General features: G+C 42.5%; 1 protein-coding gene across 1 annotated transcript in view; it reads right to left on the reverse strand.

Annotated features, from left to right (window-relative positions):
- PAH (phenylalanine hydroxylase) overlaps positions 1 to 20,324 on the reverse strand; it is a 72,336-nt gene that overhangs the window by 11,076 nt on the left and 40,936 nt on the right. The window contains exons 5-8 of the mRNA XM_068562152.1: positions 12,555 to 12,622; positions 5,446 to 5,642; positions 3,215 to 3,350; positions 2,090 to 2,159 (exon numbers count right to left, since the gene is read on the reverse strand). Coding sequence (XP_068418253.1) covers positions 2,090 to 2,159; positions 3,215 to 3,350; positions 5,446 to 5,642; positions 12,555 to 12,622 — 471 coding nt within the window. The remainder of the gene's footprint in view (positions 1 to 2,089; positions 2,160 to 3,214; positions 3,351 to 5,445; positions 5,643 to 12,554; positions 12,623 to 20,324) is intronic.

A 20,324-nucleotide genomic window follows, 5' to 3' on the forward strand; every position in this document is an offset into this window, starting at 1 on the left:
AAGGATGGAGTTGCCATGAACTAATATAGGGAGAGCTGTGGGTGGAGAAGGTTTGAGTGGGAAAATCAGGAATTCCATTTTGGACAGGATGAATAGAGGTGTCCATCGGACATGCAAGCAGAGATATTGAGTAGATGGTTGGATATGTAAGTCTCAGTTTTGGGATTGAAGTCTGGGCTAGATATATAAATGTGTTCATCATCAGAGTGGAGATGGTACTTAAAGCCATGAGATTGGATGGTACTTAAAGCAGACAGAGAGAAGGACCAAGGACCGGGCCCACTTGGAAGCAAGAGGCTACATGGTCTTCGTCTCTGTATCCCTCCCTGGCCAAGCCCATTACATGCAAAGAAAATGCTGTCTGATTTAGAGTGAATCAAATTCAGACACTGACTTAGCCTGGCTCCACTCTCCTGCCCCTTCCCCATCTGTGTTCCATCCACCCAGCCCAGACATGCCGCAGTCCTGAATCGAACAGAAGTCATAGACAAATGCAATGTTGAAAGAGTGCCCTGTTCTCAACAGTCACCATTCTTGGTGAGCCCAGATCTTGCCTAAAACAAGGGGCCCAAAGTGCCTCATCCCCACCCCATCCTGCACTCCAGTGTCCTGCCTTTAGATCAAAAAGGAATATGCTCAGGGAACTCAAAATGACTCCCTGCCTTGGAACTCTCCGGGTCAAAGTTGGAACCGTGAACACTGATGACCCAGTAGCTTCTGTCTGCTGACTCAGGTAATTGTCCTGTCTTCTGTGGGAAGTCCCCAAAATGGAAACGGCTTGGGGAGAACGGCCACTTGGCCTCTGATTGGGCAGAATAACCTCTGGTGATGAGAATTAAAAGTTCCTATTCCCCGAGGAAAAAACTGATCTTCCTTTGGCCATATTAACAAATCCTGGTTTGAAAGCTATCCCAAGCAATCAATGACATCTCAGCAGCAGGAACCGCACTTCTGAAAGTCAACTGGTCGGCAAATAGCCTCAGTCCCATGGTGACACTTCCACAGTTAAAGTTCACCTAATTTCTAAACACTCCCACTTCTAAAAGTCCAACAATCTCTGAACTTCACAATCCCCCAAAACCCACATAAAAGCAATCATTGTCTTTGTTTAGAGAGGCAGTGTCTAACAAGTGCAGTTTTCCCTTGGTTAGCAAGCAGTTAATTCTGCTTTCTGTTTGTTAGTTTGTTTCAGCCACTCAGTGGTAGCCTCTTCATTCAAGAGTGCAAATAGTTCTTTCTTTCTGCTGAGGGGAAATGCTTGTGAAATTCACACACACGTGGCCCAGCCTTTGCTCATGGGTCGTTCCATTTGATCCTTATTCTTCCTTGTGAGGAAGAAGACTGTCAGGAAGGGCTTTTATTGACCCGCATCTCTGTGACCCAGGCACAGGGTTGCCTGGCAACGTGCCCCCCAGCAGCACCATTCAACTCTCCCATGATCGCAGCTACCCAGTCATGGTTTAGGGCCGCCTCTCAGTGCCAGGGGAGAATTACTAGTATCGTTTCACTCGTCCAAAAAGCATTTTCGAGACTGCTCACCACTGTACTAGAGGAATCAAAGCCTAGCCTGCTGCTTTGACGATGGTGACGAGGCAACTGGCTCTTTATTCTTTGTCAGCTATGAGTCAGGCTATTGGCATTGGATTCTTGTCAAATGCCATCTTACTTAATTAAAGCATATACAAAACCGACTGCCTGACAGGGTAGAAAGTGGCAAAGGTCCTAAAGAGGACGGGAAAAAAATGCCCGGAGAACTTGGAAGATGGTAAGGTTACTTCTGCATGGGGATCAGGGAGGATTTCACGGATGAAAAGTCTCTTAAACTACACCTGGTAGGACAAGTGAGATTAGCTAAGTCAATAACACACAATTCAGAGGATGACTGAGTCACCAATTCCATGCTGTGGTCCCTGGGATTGGCAATTGGCCAGCTCCATGGGACCACATACCCATCTGTGATGGGATCACAGAACTGTACCTGGTTTCTACCCTTGCAGAGGACATGAAGGCCCCTCCATGGATTCAATTTATCTTGAGCAGTCCAGCTCTCACCCCTGTAAGTAGAAAGCTAGAGAGATCAGTTCCTCACCTGCGAAAACTGGGCAAAGCTGCGATCGGAAAACAAGGGTACATGTCCCAACAGCTCATGGCAGATGTCACTGAAAAACAGAAAGCACAGAGCTTGGAGGGGAGGAGGGATATAAGCCATGACAGACTCAGTCTTTCTACGTGAGGAATGGGTGGGAAGAAAGGAAGCAACTCATTCAGTCTTACAAACTCATTCCTAAGAATAAGTGGTGTGTAAAGCTTGGGATCAGTTGAGACAAGGTACAAGAGAAAAGGGAGAAGGGGAAAGAAAAGTAAGGGACAGGGCAGGGCACGGCAGCCAGGGGGTCTTAGGCGTACGCCCAGTGGGATGCAGAACAAAAGAGGCAATATTCCTATGAGCACCTCCCATACACCTGAGTGAGCTGTGGATCACAAACACTTCCCATCCCAAGTCTTCTTGTCGGTATTGACATCCCTGGGCAGATACAATATGCTCAGTTAGTTATTCCTCATGGGAACTAAATAATAATAGTAATAATAATAATAATAACAGTCCTCTCTTATTCTGGAGAGGGCAGCCGTTGGTCAGAGAAGAAAACATTTATTTAACACTTTCGGCACCAGGTTTATTAGGAACAGGTCTTTTCTGATTTATAGTAATGAACTTGGCGGGCTGGGAAAGATCATTTGGGGCATGCTGCTGACTTTTCCTATCAATTGCTTAAGTTCTATCTGACTAAGAAGATGGCTAAAAGCACGGTGGCCAGTCATTCACTACCTCCAGCCAAGACACAATCTAGGCAAAGAGAGACTAGAATCATCTAGGTGCGATTCAGGAATGAGGAGGTGTTGAGACAGCCTGGCCATCACTTGTTCCCGTTCCCCTTGGGCACGTCACAGCCCTGACTTCTACCGTCCCTTTGGAATTTGAATGTGAGCTCTCATTCTCTCATTCAGAGGAGGTCTGAACCTTTGAGTCACAAGATACCTAAATCTCCAATCAGTACAATCTATTCAGACTGAGAAACTCCCCAGAAGAGATGAGTTTCCCTTGTCGTCCTGTCGTCATCCAGGCAACTGGTCCCGTGGACCAGCCCACAGTGCACCTGGAGCAGGGAGAGATGGCACTCACCGTGGCAGCTGGTAGCGGAAACACAATACTCACGGTTCAGGTGTGTACATGGGCTTGGACCCATGTCTGATGTACTGAGTGCAGTGGAAGACTCGAAAGGCCAGGCCACCCAGGAAATCCCGAGAGGAAAGCAGGCCAGCCACAGGTCGGAGGCGGAAACCAGTACAAGCTGGGAAGCAAAGGAGAAAGAAAACTGAAAGCCGATCACAGGGAGCCAAAAGGGCCTGAAGACCTTTAGGCAGGGAACCAGTCCACTCAACTGTCCAGGAGCATGGGTGTTGATGCCAAGCAGACTTGGCTTCAAATCTATGCCCCAGGACTTTCTAGCTGGGTGATCTAAGTAGTTTCACTTCTCTGAGCCTCAGTTTTCTCATCTGCAAAATGGGGGTAGATACTTCTTAGGGTTATTCTGAGAATCAGAAGAGCTAATAAGTATAAAATACTTAGAGCCTAGCACATTGGAAACATCCAATAAATTTAGCTTTCATTATTGTTTGTTAGGGTGGAATGCTTATTCCCTACTTCTCATGTTTCCAGAGTGGGGAGGGAATTTTCACTCTACTTCCCAAGACGGAAGAGTATGAAAGGAGCACTTCTAGCTTTTCTGTATGTGCTTCACACAGGACACCCCATGAGGAACAGTGACTTCTCTGGTTGAAGGATTTGAGAAGAGGAAATGAATATTCTCCATTTAACCCTCTCTGCCCTTTCTCTCTTCACTGCCCACACAGGAGCTCATTCTGGTCTGCTCTTGGCCAGGCAATGGACTACACAACTGCACCAATGAATTGGCAAGTAAGTTTACCTAATCCAGGGGTGAAATATTAGGAAATCCATTTTGGCTGCACATCTATACCACATTCTCTAAGTAGCTTCTATCAGTACTACAGCTGACATTTTGATCACCCGTCTCTCTGGTGCCTATATCTGTCTCTCAGTTTGTTCCAAACCTGGAAGGAGAATAGTAATGGCAGTGATCATGGTAATAATAGCTAACACTATATAATACCTACCACATGTCAGACACAGTTCTAAGCACTTTATATATACTAATTAATCCTCATCCTAACTCTAGGAGGTAGATGCTCTTATTATCTCCACTTTATAGATGGGGAAGCTGAGGCATACAGAGGTTAAGGCTCCTGCCCAAGATCATAGCTACCAGCAGTCTGGCTTCAGAGTCTGTTTCCTTAATTGCTACTCTATACCTCCCCAACTGCTAGTATTACTGTTGTATTCTTCTTGTTATTGGCCATAGCAACGTGGGTAATTAGTCAAAGAATGTCTTTAAGACCCCTTTGTCCCTCCGCTTATGTGCCTTAGACCCTCAGGCTGAAGTTCATTCTGCTTGGGCCCCCGCTCCTCTCTTTATCTGAGAAGTAAAGACTCTAAACGGAGGGGATTCAAAAGGTCATCTAGCCGCCCACTCTCCCAATCTATCCTAGCTACCCCTTCCCTCCCTGCCACGTAGCTTCCCTGGCTTTTTGCCCCAGAGCTGGCTATAGCATCTCTGCATAGTTCAGAGGCAAGGAAAACTCTTTCTATAACCCTGTGGTCTGTATCCCCACTTTCCCTCATTTTACCTGGCACATAATAGGCGTTTAATATGTTTTGTCTGTTTATTTTGATTTTGCTGAGTCAACACCACCTGGCAGAAAGGAAAACACTTATCTCTCCTGGAAAAGATGGGCAGGTCAATTTACCCACTGAGTTACTCAGATTCCAATGAAGCCCAAATTCAATGAGCACCTACTGTAACACTAGGTAACGCTATGCTTTCACACTCAATATCTTATTTCATTCTCACAACTTCCCTAGGAGAAAGGCTAAAAGGCTGACAGATTTGACAGATGACTAAACTGAGGTAGCTTCTCCCAACTAGAGAGGATCAAAGCAAGATTCCAGATACCAGACGCATAGACTTAGAGCTCAGGTATCTGTGCACAAATCTCATTTTCTTACACAAACGCACACTGCAGCCAGCTCGTAACGTAGCAGGAGCTGCAGGAAGAACCCTGACGAGGCACCTTGGGCTTTGAGTATTAAAAAAATCCTTTCAGGAATATGGATATGGCAAAATCCACACCTTTTCTTGGATGACAGTGGACTGACAGTGGGGGCTGGAGGGGAGGCAGAGGCCAGCAGTGAAATCCCAGTTTTCCGGGGAGAATCAACCTGCCTGCATCAGCACACTCACCTCAATTTACTTTTCTTCCCCTCCCCATCCTCCCCACACCAACCTTTTGACCCTGATGTGGACTTACTCTGCAGAAATTGAGAAACCTCTTCGAGCTGGGGAATGTTATCTTCGCGGAAGCCACAGTACTTTTCCAGAAGTGGGAAAATGTGGTTGTGCTCGTAGCAAGCATGGGTTTTGTACAAGGACTTCAGGGTCCTGAACACTATCCCCCATGTTTTCTTTTCTTCCTCCGTGTATTCCACTCGAGGGATGGGCTGCCCACTAGGATACAGACATGAAATATTTGTCTGCAGCAGGGCAGGTGCAAGAGTAGAGGATGAAGGAGCCTTAGCAGAGGGAGACGGGTTCAGAGTGGGTGAGCTGTCGCCCCCGACGACAGCAGATTTCATATTTCATAAGTTATTTGAAAGAGGAAAATTCCACTTCTTGATATAGCAAACATTCATGTGACTTGGTTAAGCAAGGATACAAGCTCTCACCTCGTCCACTGCACCAAGGATTTCCTCTCACTTTGGGAAACCACTTGGCTTTTCTGCCCTCCTATCTCCTATTCTTTACCCAGTGTGGAAATTCACTTACCTTCAGGAGCCTGTAATAGAAATGTGTGAAGTAGCAGGTACAGATAATAGGAGGGTGAAGGCTGAGTCAAGTGAAGAATACATCCTCTTTCTAAACAAAGGCATCCAAGTTCAAGCAAACTAAAGCAATTCTACCTGTTGGCTAAAGTGGATTTAATATGTGTACCATGAGTTTGAGATCCCTTGTTTAATGGGCATGTACTTGCTGGATTTGATATTTCTGCCCCTAGGAAGTTATAAAGGTACTTAAATGCATGCTAGGTACAAGATCTGCTTACCTAGCATCTTCCGCTATGACATAACAAAAGTACAGGGAGCTTATTAAAGTATGTATGTTGGACCTGCCCCTCAGATCCGGAACCTGTGGGGCATCTGGATTCCAATAAGCTCCCAGGTGACACACTATAATTTGAGAGTCATTAGTTCGATAGGTCCTTTTGAAAACCATCTAAGAGTGAGCTGTGTTCTGAACAGTGAAAACAAATAAAAACCAAACAAAGCCTGACTTCAAAGACCCGTGACTGTTCTCTGGGCTACAGGCCTGTTTCCTAACAGGGTACACGGTGTCTGGGACAAGGCGAGACTGTTTACCTTAGATTTATGGATCATTTTCAGGCTCCAGACTAGGTCCCTCTCGCCCTTTCAGAGTTGTCGCTCTTCCAAGGACATTAAAGCAAAGTCATTGTTATGTTCCATGGAAAGATGGGCAGGGATTAGGGAAAAAAGACCGACTGTTGCTTAAGAATTGAAAGCAAGACAAGCCCACAGGGTTCTATAATGGTGTAGGGACTGTGAAAAGAACATCAGGAAAGCCCCTGCCTATGGATGCACCATTATTTCAGGGCTCAGTGCTGATGCAGGGAAAGAACAGGCTTTGGAAACTGACAGAGATGGGTTCATTGCTTCACTCTGCTCCGCCATTGCCTAGCTGAATGACCTCAGGCAATTTAGTAAACCTCTCTGAGTGTAGTCTGCACAGCCGTTAGGCGGGCTAATACCAGCTAACTCTTTGGAGGGTATGGAGGAGAGTTAACTGAAATGCTATGTATACAATAAAGATGTTAAAAAATTAAAAAATTTTTTTTAAATTAAAAAAAAAGAAATGCCATGTATAAAGTACGTAACACTGGTGCTGACAATAATACCATTGGATCGTTGGTAATTATCATAATAATGGATTCTCATTTAGAAAAAAAGGTATCTGCTATTTCTGCAACAAATTTTCAAGAGTGAGTAACGTCCTAGGCACCGAGCTGTCCCTCTGGTTGACATTTACCGTGCCAGGGGTTCAATATCCATTCCCATTCTTCCAGTAAAGCACCCTTCTCCCATCTCAGTCTGCAGGTTCAGGTAAGAGGAGACTCCACCGCTCCTACCTTCAGAGGTGGGCATGTGACCAGGCCCGGTCAATTAGAGTGTCTCATTTCCCTGGCCACAGTGACTGGCTGAGAGATGGGCCCATGTCCTGATGAGAGCCAGTGAGACTCAATGAGAGAACTTTTGTTGATTCTGTTGAAAAGAGACAGAATCTCTGGTTGGGCTGTGTTGTCAGCCTGGCGGTGCTGGGGTCCACCTCCAAGAGACATGAGGCCAGTGCCTCTGAGCAAGGCCACTACAGAGGACACCAGAGTCAGGGGGAGGGAGAGAGAATGAGACGCTGAGTCCCAGACCCATCTGTGCCTCCACTACTTCCCTTAAACTTTTCACTTATTGGAGCCAAGAAAAGCCTCCTTTTTGTTTGAGTTGACTTGCAGCTGAAAGATATAAATCCCTAAGTCCATTTACTGTATTCTTATGTAAAATTTGAAAGCCTAACCCCCACCCCAGTAACATAATCCAAACCTGCTGCAGCTGCCTTCTAGGTGGTTCTAGACACAATTCCCAGCTCCATCTCTGACTTACCGCTTTGAATCTTTACTATCATATGGTCTCTTAGGTTCATGCATTCATTTATTCATTCAACAAATATTTATTGAACACTCATGATGCTCTGGGAATACAGCAGTGAACAAAACAATTAAAAATCCCTACCACTTACAATGGAATGTTACTCAGCATTAAAAATAAGGAAATCTTGCCGCATGCAAGCACATGGATGAACTTTGAGGATATTATGCTAAGTGAAATAAGCCAGTCACTAAAGGACAGATACTGCGTGATTCCACTTACATGAGGTACATAAAAGAGTCAAACACACAGAAGCAGAGAGTTGAATGGAGGTTGCCAGAGGCTGTGGGGAGGGAAAAACAGAAGGTTGTGGTTCAATGGGTATTAAATTTCAGTTATGTAAGATGATTAATTTCTAGAGATTTGCTGTACAATATTGTCTATAGTTAATATTATTGTATTGTAAGCTTAAATTTTTGTTAAGAAACTAGATCTCATGTTAAATATTTTTACCACACCAAAAAAGAAACATCCCTGCCCTGTGGAGCCCACATTTCTAGTGGGAGGGGAGACAGAAAATCCACACAATTCTGTTAGATGGTGAAAAGTGTAAGGGAGAAAAAGAAGAGCAAAGGTCCCTATGGGGAGTGTTAGGGAGGGGTTTCAGTCTTACCTGGGACATTGGAGAAGACCTGGCTGAGAAGGTGTCATTTGAATAAAGACCCAAGGAGGTGAGGGTTCACTCTGGAGCCCTCCTTTCACCTGCACTTGCCTGTTTGAGGTTCTGACTCAGCCTTCCTGCAGATTCAGCCTGACAGCACCCATCCTTACAGTCTGGGGCAGTGACAGCTCTGTGCTCTTTACATGCCTCCTGGGGCAGCTCATCCCAACCTAGACGTGAGTGGCCCAGGGGCCCCTGCTTTCCTGGGAAGAGGCAGGAGAATCTGAGCTGTAACTCTGCAGCTTCCCAGCTGTGTCAGACCTTGGGCAAGTTATTGCCACTCTCATATCTATATCTATATCTATATCTATATCTATATCTATATCTGTATCTGTATCTATATTTTTTTTTCAAAATAAGGATAATCAAACCTACCTAGTAACATTGTAGTGATAATCAAGTAAGCAATGTGTGAAATGCTGCCTGGATATAGTAAATACTTCAGAATTTAGTTTTATACACACACACACACACACACACACACACACACACACCCCAGCTTCCATGGTCTACTTAGGAATTGAACTCAGCACCTTTTTTCCATCTTCTCCTTCTACCAAGAGACCTGAGGTTCTACAAGATCCTCAGTCTTTGAATATATCGTCAATTATTTTTATAAAACCATGATCTCATTAAGTAAAATAAACTAAGATATTCTGGGAAGAGTATCAATTTGGCTTGAAATAAAAGGATTTCTAGTTCAGCCAATTAGGATCCCTCTTCCAAAAAAAAAAAAAAAAAAAAAAAACAATGTTTTGAGGAGAAGACATTGCTTTTGAATTATTCCACCAACCAAAGATGGCATTCATGGTACTCCAGCACCTGGCATAGCCTTCCTCACTCAGTCTTATTTTACACCAAGTCCCCACAAATGGAATTATTACCAGGACAAATAATTTGGTGCCCCCAAAACACAACAGTAATCAGTGCCTCTTCAAAGTGATGTTTTAAGACTTTTGTTAAATATTCTTCTGGAGGAGAGTCAAAGCATCACATGGATGGGCCTAGAAGAGGGTGGCAAACAGGAGCAGGGTTTAGCTGCTTCCTTACTGTCTCCAGTAATTCAGCTCTGGCCCCAAATATATACTGATACATCTACTAATAAAACAAAAGCCCTGTTTCTAACCAGACCGGCCCTCTCATTCACTACCCTCATTTTCTTCAGCTGATAAACTCCTACTCAGTCTTCAATTCTCAGTCTAAATATCACTTCCTCTAACCAATTCCCCTGGTCTACATTAAAGTTCCTAATTACGTGGCCTCATGACACTTGTGTTTTGGCTTTAGTCATACCTATTGCATTTATTGTTCTTTTTGTTATTGTCTGTCTTTCTCAGTGATCCCCCAGAAGACACAGAGTCTGTTGGTCTTGCTCTTGGCATGGGTCCTGGAACACAGTAAACACATTGTATCAACTGATCCTGTGATTCTAGGACTCAGGGGGCAGGAGTTTGAGCCCCATGTGGGAGGATGACGGGGAAGGCGCTAGAGACCAGAATGCGGGGCTGTTGGCATGGAGGGTGGCAGAGCCCAAGGAAGAGGGTCAAAGCTGAGTCCTGAAAGGCATGACAATTTCTGGGGTGGGAGGAGGAGGCCAGAGGAGACTGAGAAGAAGCCTCAAAGAGGAAGGAGGGAGACCAGCAGAGAGCAGAGTAGAGCTGATTCTCCTTATTGGCAGCAGTTCTGTTCCATAAAGTCACCGTGAACTCTGAGTGAGTACCGAACCATAGCTCCTGCGGGAAATGCAGGACACAACTGATAATCCCTTCCTTGTCTTGTGTGTGTTTCTGCTTAAAGACACCTTGGTTAATGTATATGTTGATAGATTCACACTGAACTCACAGCCAACAGCACTACAACAACTCAGGCCTGAAGGAAGCGTATCTAACACATTATCCTCATTAAGCACGTCAGAGTCGTCCTGTACTTAGGAACACTAGCCAGCACTTCAGCAATACGCTGGAGGCCCATTTTAAACAGCAAAATTACTGACAAAAAGAACAAAAATTCAACAAATGTGGCTCTAAAGAGACCTCAAAAAAGAACACTTGTTTACAATAGAAGAGCTGAAACAAGAGGCAATGTTGCCTTATTTGACCTCAGCTGGGAACTTGTGCATCAGGGGACTCACATTTTTCCCTGCTCTGCACATGTCTGGGAATGAGTGTGAAAGTGCCCCGAGTTTGGGGGTCTCAAATAAATTTAAGCGAGTAATCTTGAAAGAATGAGAATCAGTTGTACCAGATACAGAGATAAAAGACAATTGCAAAGAAGGAAGGGGTAGTAAATAGCATCAAAAGTTCAAAAGAGATGAGCTGAGATGAGGCTGGTAATAGGCTTTGACTTGGAGGACAAGTTCAGTCCCTAATGAGATATATGACCTTGAGTACATCACTTAACCACTTGGGATTCATCTATACAAGGTGGAAAATTGACTGGAAGATCTCTGGTATTCTTCTGAGTACCAGCCATCTATGAATAGTTTTCAAAAACCAGTTTAACTTATCTGATGACCACCCAGAATCATGAGGCATTCAACCAATTCCATACTTCTTCATCAGGTGTAACATTTTTATGGAAAGGAGGTGGATTTGAGTTTTTTCCCTTCAAATCCCAACAGCCAAGGAGTGAATGTATCTCATAAGCAGCTCCTGGATTATGTGGAGAAGTGTGGTCTCCTGACTCAGAGATCCCCAGACACTCAGGGAAGTGGTTGAGAACAACTTTGCAGTTAAACAAGCCTGCGTTCAAAACCAGACTATGCCGCCTACTAGTTCTATAACTTTGGCAAGTTACTTAATCTTTTTTAAGCTTTAGTTTTTCCGCCTGAAAAATGGGGAGTTATTATTAAAACTAAATGAAATAATGTAAACTAAGCATTTAGCAAAGCCCCAGACATAGCAAGGAGATGATAAATATGACCTATTATTACTGACTATCTCAAGAAGGACTCTTGTCTGTACCTGATTTGATGGTGTCTACCTGTCCGTGCTGAGGCCACGGTGGGGACAGGGGAGAGAGGTCACCATGTTCTGTGATTCCTGCTTGCCACAAGCCAAGGCCCAGCTGGGTCTAGATGTGACCAAGGTCTGCACTATTCTGGATCTTTCTACTACCAGGACTCATTCAGAGAAAGGAAATTTCTCATTTTCTCTGGAAGTCTTTCCCTTTGGAAGGTAGGCTTTTATTCAGTATACAGAGCCCTAGCATCTCCTTTATCTCCCTCATGTTCTAGCAAAGCTGTTAAAATACCATCACCTCAGTGTTCTGAACAACCTGTTCCTTTCTTCTTGGGCATGTCTTTTCTCACACTCTTAACTCAGGAATGGAGCTCAGGTCCCAAAACACTGAGTTTCTCATGGGAGCATTTCTGTAGTTTCTGAGGACTCAAAATAGCAAAGTGGTTCTCTTCCCAAATAACATACTTGATATTTGCATTTTCCTTTGACTGAAATCTGGTAGAGGAGGAGCACAGAACCCCAGATAGAAAAAAATAAACTCATCCTAAAATTGCCCTTCACATCTGGGTCAGATCAGATAAAAGTAGAACCCTGAGGCTTGGCTCTCCTGAAACCTCCAATGATTCACTATTTCAGTAAAGCAGCCAACTCCTTCTTGAATGTAAATGATTCTCTTTTGCCAGTTTCTGGTTCAATGTGGAGAATACCAGAGGCTGTTTTATTCAGGACTGAGGTCTTTTATAATTACTTCAGACATCCCTGAGTAATTACACAACAAAGCCTGGGAGAGAGCTGGGCCCTGGCACAGAGGGTAATTTTGTTTTGTCTTGCGGTCAATTTTTTAAAATGTGTGTTATTCAAGGGAGGGTTTAACCATACACACACACACACACACACACACACACACAGAGGGGAGGATTCTCTACACCGATAGTTTCCCTTTGGGTGAGGGAGAGGCAGGCTAGGAGTTGTTCTTCTCACGCCCCCCACCCACTGCTCCACCTCCCACCATGAAGAGCAGACTTACTGTCGATAGTTGTAGGCAATGTCAGCAAATTGCTTCCGTCTTGCTCGGTACACAGGATCTTTAAAGCCCTAGGAAGAAAGGAGATACTTGATTTCTCCAGGCTTTCGTGGGAGAGACCTGGCATATCTATGCAAGTTTTGAATGGGGGTCCTTGAGCTCTGACAGTGCATCTCTCCTTCCCCTGATTATACTCTGAAAATAAAGTCTCAGTTAAACTGAGGGTAAGCTCTCCCGCTAAATATCGTGAGTGACGCATTACTAGCAATGCTTTCAACTCAGTGTGAGCCTCTGCCTTGGGATTCCAAAGTGCAAACAGTGTCCAGGTTTTAAAGATATCTCATCTACAGCATTCTAACTTGTAAACTTGCTAAACTCGGCAGTTATTAGGATGAATGTCTATGAAGAAGATATACAATAGCCGTTAAATTCCTGACCAATGGTATGTGTCTCGCACTGCCTCCTAACTTCTTGAGAGACAAACAGGTACATGCTTACTGCTATTGCAATTTAGAAAAAAATGCCATTTATTGAGTGTCTATTATGTGCTAGTCTATGCCTGCTACAAACTTATTTTATTTATAATTCTCACAACAAATGTGTAAGGTAGACCAGTATGATTATTCCTTTCTTTCCAGAATAAACACTGGCTCAGAGAAGTGCAGTCCGGCGAAGTTGAAGCCAGGATTTGAATCACCCAGTTCTTGCTCTTTTCACTTCACTTCAGTAAATGTCAACCTTTACAACTTGGCAGGGGCTCAACTCACTGAGATTCTGCCTCAGTACATAGAAAGGATGATAATAATTTCTCCTCTGAGGCTGACCTGCAGGCAGCCTTTCCTCAGCAATTTGCAAGCAGCACACTTCTGAGTGAAAAGAGGCCAAGTGTGTCTTTCAGTGTTGGGGGTGTGGGGGGCGGTCACATCCCTGAGATGGACATGATCCCAATTGGTTAAAAGGACATTTTCCTTATATTTTCTTCTTGGAGTTTTATTGTTTCAGGTCTTACATTTAAGTCTTTAATGCATTTCAAATTCATTTTTGTGAGTGGTGTAAGATAGGGGTCTAATTTCATTCTTTTGCATGTTAATATCCAGTTTTCCCAACATCATTTACTGAAGAGACTATTCTTTTCCCCATTGAGTATTCTTGGCTCCCTTGTCAAATATTAGTTGACTGTATGTGCATGAGTTCATATCTAGGCTCTTGATCCTGTTCCATTAGTCTGTCTGCTTTTATGCCAGTACCATGCTGTTTTGATTACTATAGCTTTGTAATATAGTTTGAAATCAGGACATGTGATTCCTCCAGCTTTGTTCTTCTTTCTCTAGATTGCTCCTTGACATTGGTCTAGGGAATGAATTTTTGGATATGACACCAAAAGCACAAGCAACAAAAGCAAAAGGAAATAAGTGGGACTACATCAAACAAAAAAGCTTCTGCACAACAAAAGAAACAACTAACAAAATGAAAAGGCAACCTATAAAATGGGAGAAAATATTTGCAAACCATACATCAGATAAGGAGTTAACATCCAAAGTATATAAGGAACTCATACAACTCAATAGAAAAAAAATCAAATAATCTGATTTAGAAATAGGCAGAGGAGACATACAAATGGCCAACAGGTACATGAAAAGATGCTCAACATCACTAATTATCAGTAAAATGCAAATCAAAATCACAATGAGCTATCATCTCATACTTGTTAGAATACCTATTATTGAAAAGACGAGAGATAAGTGTTGGCAAGAATGTGGAGAAAAGGAAACCTTTGTGCACTATTGGTGGGTATGTAAACTGGTACAGCTACTTTGGAAAACAATATGAAGGTTCCTCAAAAAATTAAAAATAGAACTACCATATGATCCGGCAATATCACTTCTAGGTATATATCCAAAGGAAATAAAATCACTTCCTTGGAGAGATATCTGCACCTCCATGTTCATTGCAGCTTCATTCAAATAGTCAAGACATAATAAACAACCTAAGTGTTCACTGACAGATAAATGGATAAAGAAAATGTGGTATATACAAACAATGGGATATTATTCATCCATAAAAAAGAAGGGAAACCTTCTGACAACACAAACGGAACTTGAGGACATTTTACTAAGTGAAATAAGTCAGACAGAGAAAGACAAATACTGTATGATCTCACTTATATGTGGAATCCAAAAAAGCCAAATTCATAGACAGAGAGTAGATTGGTGGTTGCCAGAGGATGGAGAGTGGGATAAACAGGGAGATGTTGGTTAAGGGGTCAAACCTCCAGTTATGACAAATAAGTGCTGGATCTAATGTACAGCATGACAATTATAGTTAACAATAGTGTTTTATATACTTGAAAATTGCTAAGAGAGTAAATCTTAAATGTTTTCACCACAGGAAAAAAATGGTAATTATGAGAAGTGATAGAGTTGTTAACTGACCTTATTATGGTAATCATTTCACAATATATACATGTATTAAATCAGCATCAAGCTTACACTATGTTGTGTCAATTATATTTCAATAAAGCTAGAAAAAAGGTCACTTTCCCCCCAAAGTTGATTGTGATCTGAGTTTTTGTAAGACAAGACACTGGTGTCACCACTGTAGAACTTTGCTTTGTTCCCTCCAAGCATTTACCAATAAACCATGCCGTCCATCACTTTAGCTTGAAATTTCTCTGTCCCGCCATCCCTCCAAACCAAGACATTAGTGAATCAAAAACAAAGGCTAATGTCGCGGAGAGTAATATGTAAAGACTTTTGATAAAGGATAAGTACTCCCTGACTTTCAGATATTGTTTTTTGTTTTGTTTGATTGGTTGGTTGGTTATTTATTTATTTTTTTTTAAATCCAGCTCTACCAGTAATTCCAAAAAACCAGGGGGTCATGTATATAATGTAGTTTCACCTGAGAATCCATGGCATAGAGTCTGGCATACAGAAAGAACTACAAACACTTGCTGAAAGAGGAAAGGAAAAAAATCATAAGGGGGAGGGAGGGATAAACAAAGGGAAGGAGGGAGGGAAGAAAGGAGTTCCCTATTTTGTTTCCCAGGATATATTTGGAGAAACAGAGAAATCTAAATGTTTTACACTGGAAAAGTAAAGTAAAATTACCACACTGTTTAGTTTTTTGTTCTAAAACTAAATCCCAGATAAATTAAGTGATTATTCAATTTAGAAAAGATTCCAGAACATGGTCATTACAAAGTATAACTATAGTGTTTTCTCTTAAGCACTGAATGGTTTTGAATAAACAGGAAAGCTTAGGAATCTGAAAACTTAAAACTATGCTGGGCCCAGTTCTACTGGGTGAAGGTAAGTTGCTGTGGGATGATATAGTAAGAAGATTGGACACTATCATTTGATTTCCAAGCAGCTCTAACACACCCTTTTAGGAACCTGTCTACTGGGCTAAATGAAGAACACATCTCCATACTTAGGACTCAAAATATAACGTTAATGTTTGCCAATCATTAATGCTTGACCTTTACAGTCATCCTCGCCTACAAGTCTTATTTAACAGTCATGGCCTTCTCTAGCCCCTAAGTACAAAGCATAGACTTTTGCGCTTGTGAGGTGCCTTGGAGAATATCTATATTTGCATTCTGATCTAGATATGAAGAAAGTGAAGCCCGTAGAGCCAATTGCCCAGGGGCCCTAAACTGCAGAACCTGTACCTCCCTCCACTTGGGTTTTCTGGTCCTAGCCAGGCGGTAAGTTGAGGTTTGAGGGTTGAGACAGGTAACCAGGGAGACAAGCGAAGAATTCCCTTAACCAGTGGATTTCCACTTCATTGTACTGTCTCCAGAATGGGATGTCCATGACAATTTCTCTTCCCATTTATCTTTAATCTTCAATGTACTCTGTCTAGGCAGTTTAAAGACTTTTCCATCAGTGAAAAAAAAAAAGCTTAATATAAAATTATATATCCAGTAGGTATCAACTATGTCAGAGGGATTATATAAATAGTATAAAAATGAAATGATGGAATAAATACAACCAAATCCAACAAAAGGTATGAAAATGGGAACTGTTTTGTTCTTCTTTAGGCTTTTGAATTTTTCTACTGTGAGTGTGGATTTCTTTTTCTTTTTTACAGTTTGACTTTATTTTATTGTTTCACTTTTATTTATTTATTTGAAGTATAATTGATTTGTAATATCATGTTAGTTTCAGGTATACAGCACACTGATTGTTATACATACATATACATATATATATTTTTCAGTCTTTTCCCTTATAGGTTACTACAAAATGTTGATTATAGTTCCCTGTGCTATACAGTAGGTCCTTGTTGGTTATCTATTCTATATATAGTAGTGTGTAGATGTTAATCCCAACCTCCTAATTTATCCCTACTCCTTTTATAATTAGAAAAAAAGTAAAATAATATTAAAAATCCATCTCAAATTATTATGGGAGGTGACAGCAGATTCATACGTTGAGCTACATCAACTCATCCAAATATAATACAAGGATTTTCTATACGGGAAGGTTTCTAACCATGGTCCTTTGCCAGCTCAAGTTTCTAAGAAGTTCATTATCAGCCTGAGAAAGGACCCTGCCAATTAGGCGGCACAGACTTTTGCTCTCTCAGTTACCAGCAAAAGTCTGGAGTCCATCTCTCAGGGACTTGGTCTTGCATCCTCTGGGCTGCCAGGTGACCACAGGGCTCCGCAGACATGTGGAATACACTCTGAATTAAGCTACAGTTGGTGATGACTAATCATCCTGTCTCAAATTAGACTAATAGCAGCAATTTCAGTAGCACTGCATGTAATTTATTTATAATCACCCTGTCTCAATTAAGCTCATAGCAGCAATTTTGGTTGCACTGCATGTAACCAAGTGTGTTTTGACAGGAAAATATATTGTTGGTGAAGGAGTGGTGAGGGGGAGGGGGAAGAGAGGAGGAGTGGATGGGAGACAGGGGAGAGAATTCTACAGGGCGCGAAGTTGTAACATCACCTGTGGTCCACATGCAATCACTTTCCTTAATCTCAGCATTTTTGTTACTTGTGGTGTTGAAGTCTGTGATTTTGCTTCAGCGGGGATTTTGGGGAGACGGTAACCATATGGAAAAGTCTTCTGAGTGAGTACTCTTCTAGACTGAGATCCTTATCATTTCTTGATATCATGGCGGAGATTAAACCTCAGAAATGCCATCTTTAGACTACTGAAGTTGAACACGCTGGGTTGGATTACTCATTCATTCAATCCCTAGGAGCACGGCCTGACGTTGGTTAGTTCACCTCTCAGAGCCCTAGTTTCTTCATCAGTAAAATGAAACTAGTAATGGTAGTTACCTCACAGTGTCGGGTGGATTAGATTAGGTAATGTAAACAGGGTATCAAGTAAAATTCCTAGTACAAAGGAGGCAGTGAAAAAATGATGCATTTGTGCAAAATGGTGGGAAATCCAAAAGCTGAGAAGTCTGGCTCAGAATATGAAAAGGATGTACTCTGGAATGTTTCACTCAGTCCCATCACCCATCCCTGGGCTTTTAAAAGAGCATCTGCCGAATTCTTACCTTGCTATTTATATTTCATCTAGGGCAATAGTGAGAGGTTTTCTGCATTCTATCAGTCCCACACCAACTGGAGGAAGGATGGTACACAGGAGATAAGAAGCTCAAAGTCGTATTTTTTAAGTACCTGCCATTGCCATGCTGTAGACACTCACCAAAGACTTGCAAGTCAATAGACAAGGACAGTGCTGACCACAGCCCCTCCTCTTGCCCACTCTGCATTGCTGGCCATGGTCACCACCCATAAGACCAAGAAGACTGTTCTGGAAAAGATTCGGATACCTGATTTCCCAAGTCAGTGATCTGGGAATTGTTTTACCTCTCTCCTCTTTACATTTGATAATTTTTTTCCATTTTTCCTTCCAAATATCTTGAGTTTATCCTTTTTACTTTAATCTCACTGCTACACTTTGATTCAGGCCCCCATCATTTCTCTCCCGGACCACTACAGCTACTCTCCAAGTGGCCTTTCTTTGTCTGTTCCTCATAACCCCCTCCCTCACTTCAGCCCAAGGAGGCTTACAACATACAAACCTGGCAGGGTCTCTCCCCTCTCTACAAACTTTCAATGGCTTCTTACCACTTTTAGGATAAAGTCCAAAATCCTTAACATTGTCCACAAGGTTGTACGTGATCTGGCCCTGCCTATGTTTCCAACTACAATTGCCTGTACACTATGTCTCCAAATTTATCCAAATCAGTCTTACTTGAATTCTTTGAACACACTATGCTTTTTCCCATGTTAAGGCCTTCACACATGCTGTTCCCTCTGATTGGAACACTCTTCCACCCTCTCTCAGACCAACAAGCTACTACTTGGTCTTTCCAACTTGGTTTCAGCTTTTAGGAACCTACCTTGATTTTCCTGAAGTTTATTGGTTTCCCACTACAATAGGTTCCCTTGGCAAACTGAGTGTTTCTCCTTTCAATCATTATATTTGTTAATAATTACTAAACTCAGGAATCTGTTTATCTTACTTATCACTGGATTTTCAGGGCAAAGTGTACTTAGCATACTCCTGAGTAGGAGCTGTTAAGAAAAATTATGCAAAACTTAGGCAAAAAAAATTACTGTGTGCCTTTCCAAAGTCCTGTTAGATCACTGTCTAACAAGCTCACTGCATGCTCTAGGGGCAGGTATATTTGTTTGATGTGCAATTGATTACTTAGTAAGGCCCAAACTCTTCAAAGTTAGATGTTGACTTATAGAAGATTGGTAAGTTGCAAAACATTTATTTTATGATCAAGTTGCAAATGACTTTTGTCCAACAGAAAACACCCATGGTGATGGCTTATTGTTTTACAGGGCCTTAATCATGTGTATTCACCTTTTCAGTCTCATTCCGGCGTCTTACTTTTCAATGACCGTATATATGCTTTGGTCTCTTGTATCCTCCTTTGCACCATCTTTGTCATCTTGTTGTTTCCCTTACTCACCGAGTCAATGGATTTTTGACAGATGTTCACTATCAACCTGTATCTCTTTAAAAATTATGCTTTGACAGAGCAGCTTAGTAGAAGTGCAAGAAGTCTTTGATGAGGGACTTTCCCGCTGGTCCAGCGGTTAAGACTCCATGCTCCCAATGCAGGGGGCCTGGGTTCGATCCCTGGTCAGGGAACTAGATCCTGCATGCATGCCTCAACTAAGAGCCCTTGTGCCACAGCTAAGACTCAGCGCAGCCAAATAAATAAATAATTTTTTTTTTTTTTAAAAGGAAGTCATTGATGACTCAACTAGCTGACTAATCCTTAGAACAGACTTTGACAGGGCCCTCGGGTGGAGAAGGATGGATGGGCAAAGGAAGAGGGAAGGAGAGAAGTACTGGAAAGACTTCCCTGCTCTTGGGGATGAGCGAGGCTCTTTTTGGAGAGCAGGGAAAATCAGTATCCACACCTTGAAAGATTGAAAAGCAGTTTGAGAGATTTAGATCAAGAAGTAGAAAGAGACAAAGAAAAGCAGTTGTATTAGCTAATATTTTCTCCACCAGAAAGCCTCCCCTTGTGCAGATCTTCAGCTCAGACACAGGTGCAGGTGCCAGGGAAACTGGAGGAGGGAGCTCTGGGGTCAGGGTCTGTGTGGCAGAGGCTCCTCGTGCCCCCCAAGATCTGAGCCCTCTTACTTTCAGAGAACGTTGCTAAACCACTGTTCCCAGCCTCCTTTGCAGGAAGTAGCAGCCCTGTGACTGAGCTGCAGTCGGTGGAATTCGAGTGAAGGTATGTGAGTCAACTGGAATCCTGGATCATAAAAAC

This window comes from Eschrichtius robustus, chromosome 13 (genome assembly GCF_028021215.1).
Source record: "Eschrichtius robustus isolate mEscRob2 chromosome 13, mEscRob2.pri, whole genome shotgun sequence".
Lineage (NCBI taxonomy): Eukaryota > Metazoa > Chordata > Mammalia > Artiodactyla > Eschrichtiidae > Eschrichtius > Eschrichtius robustus.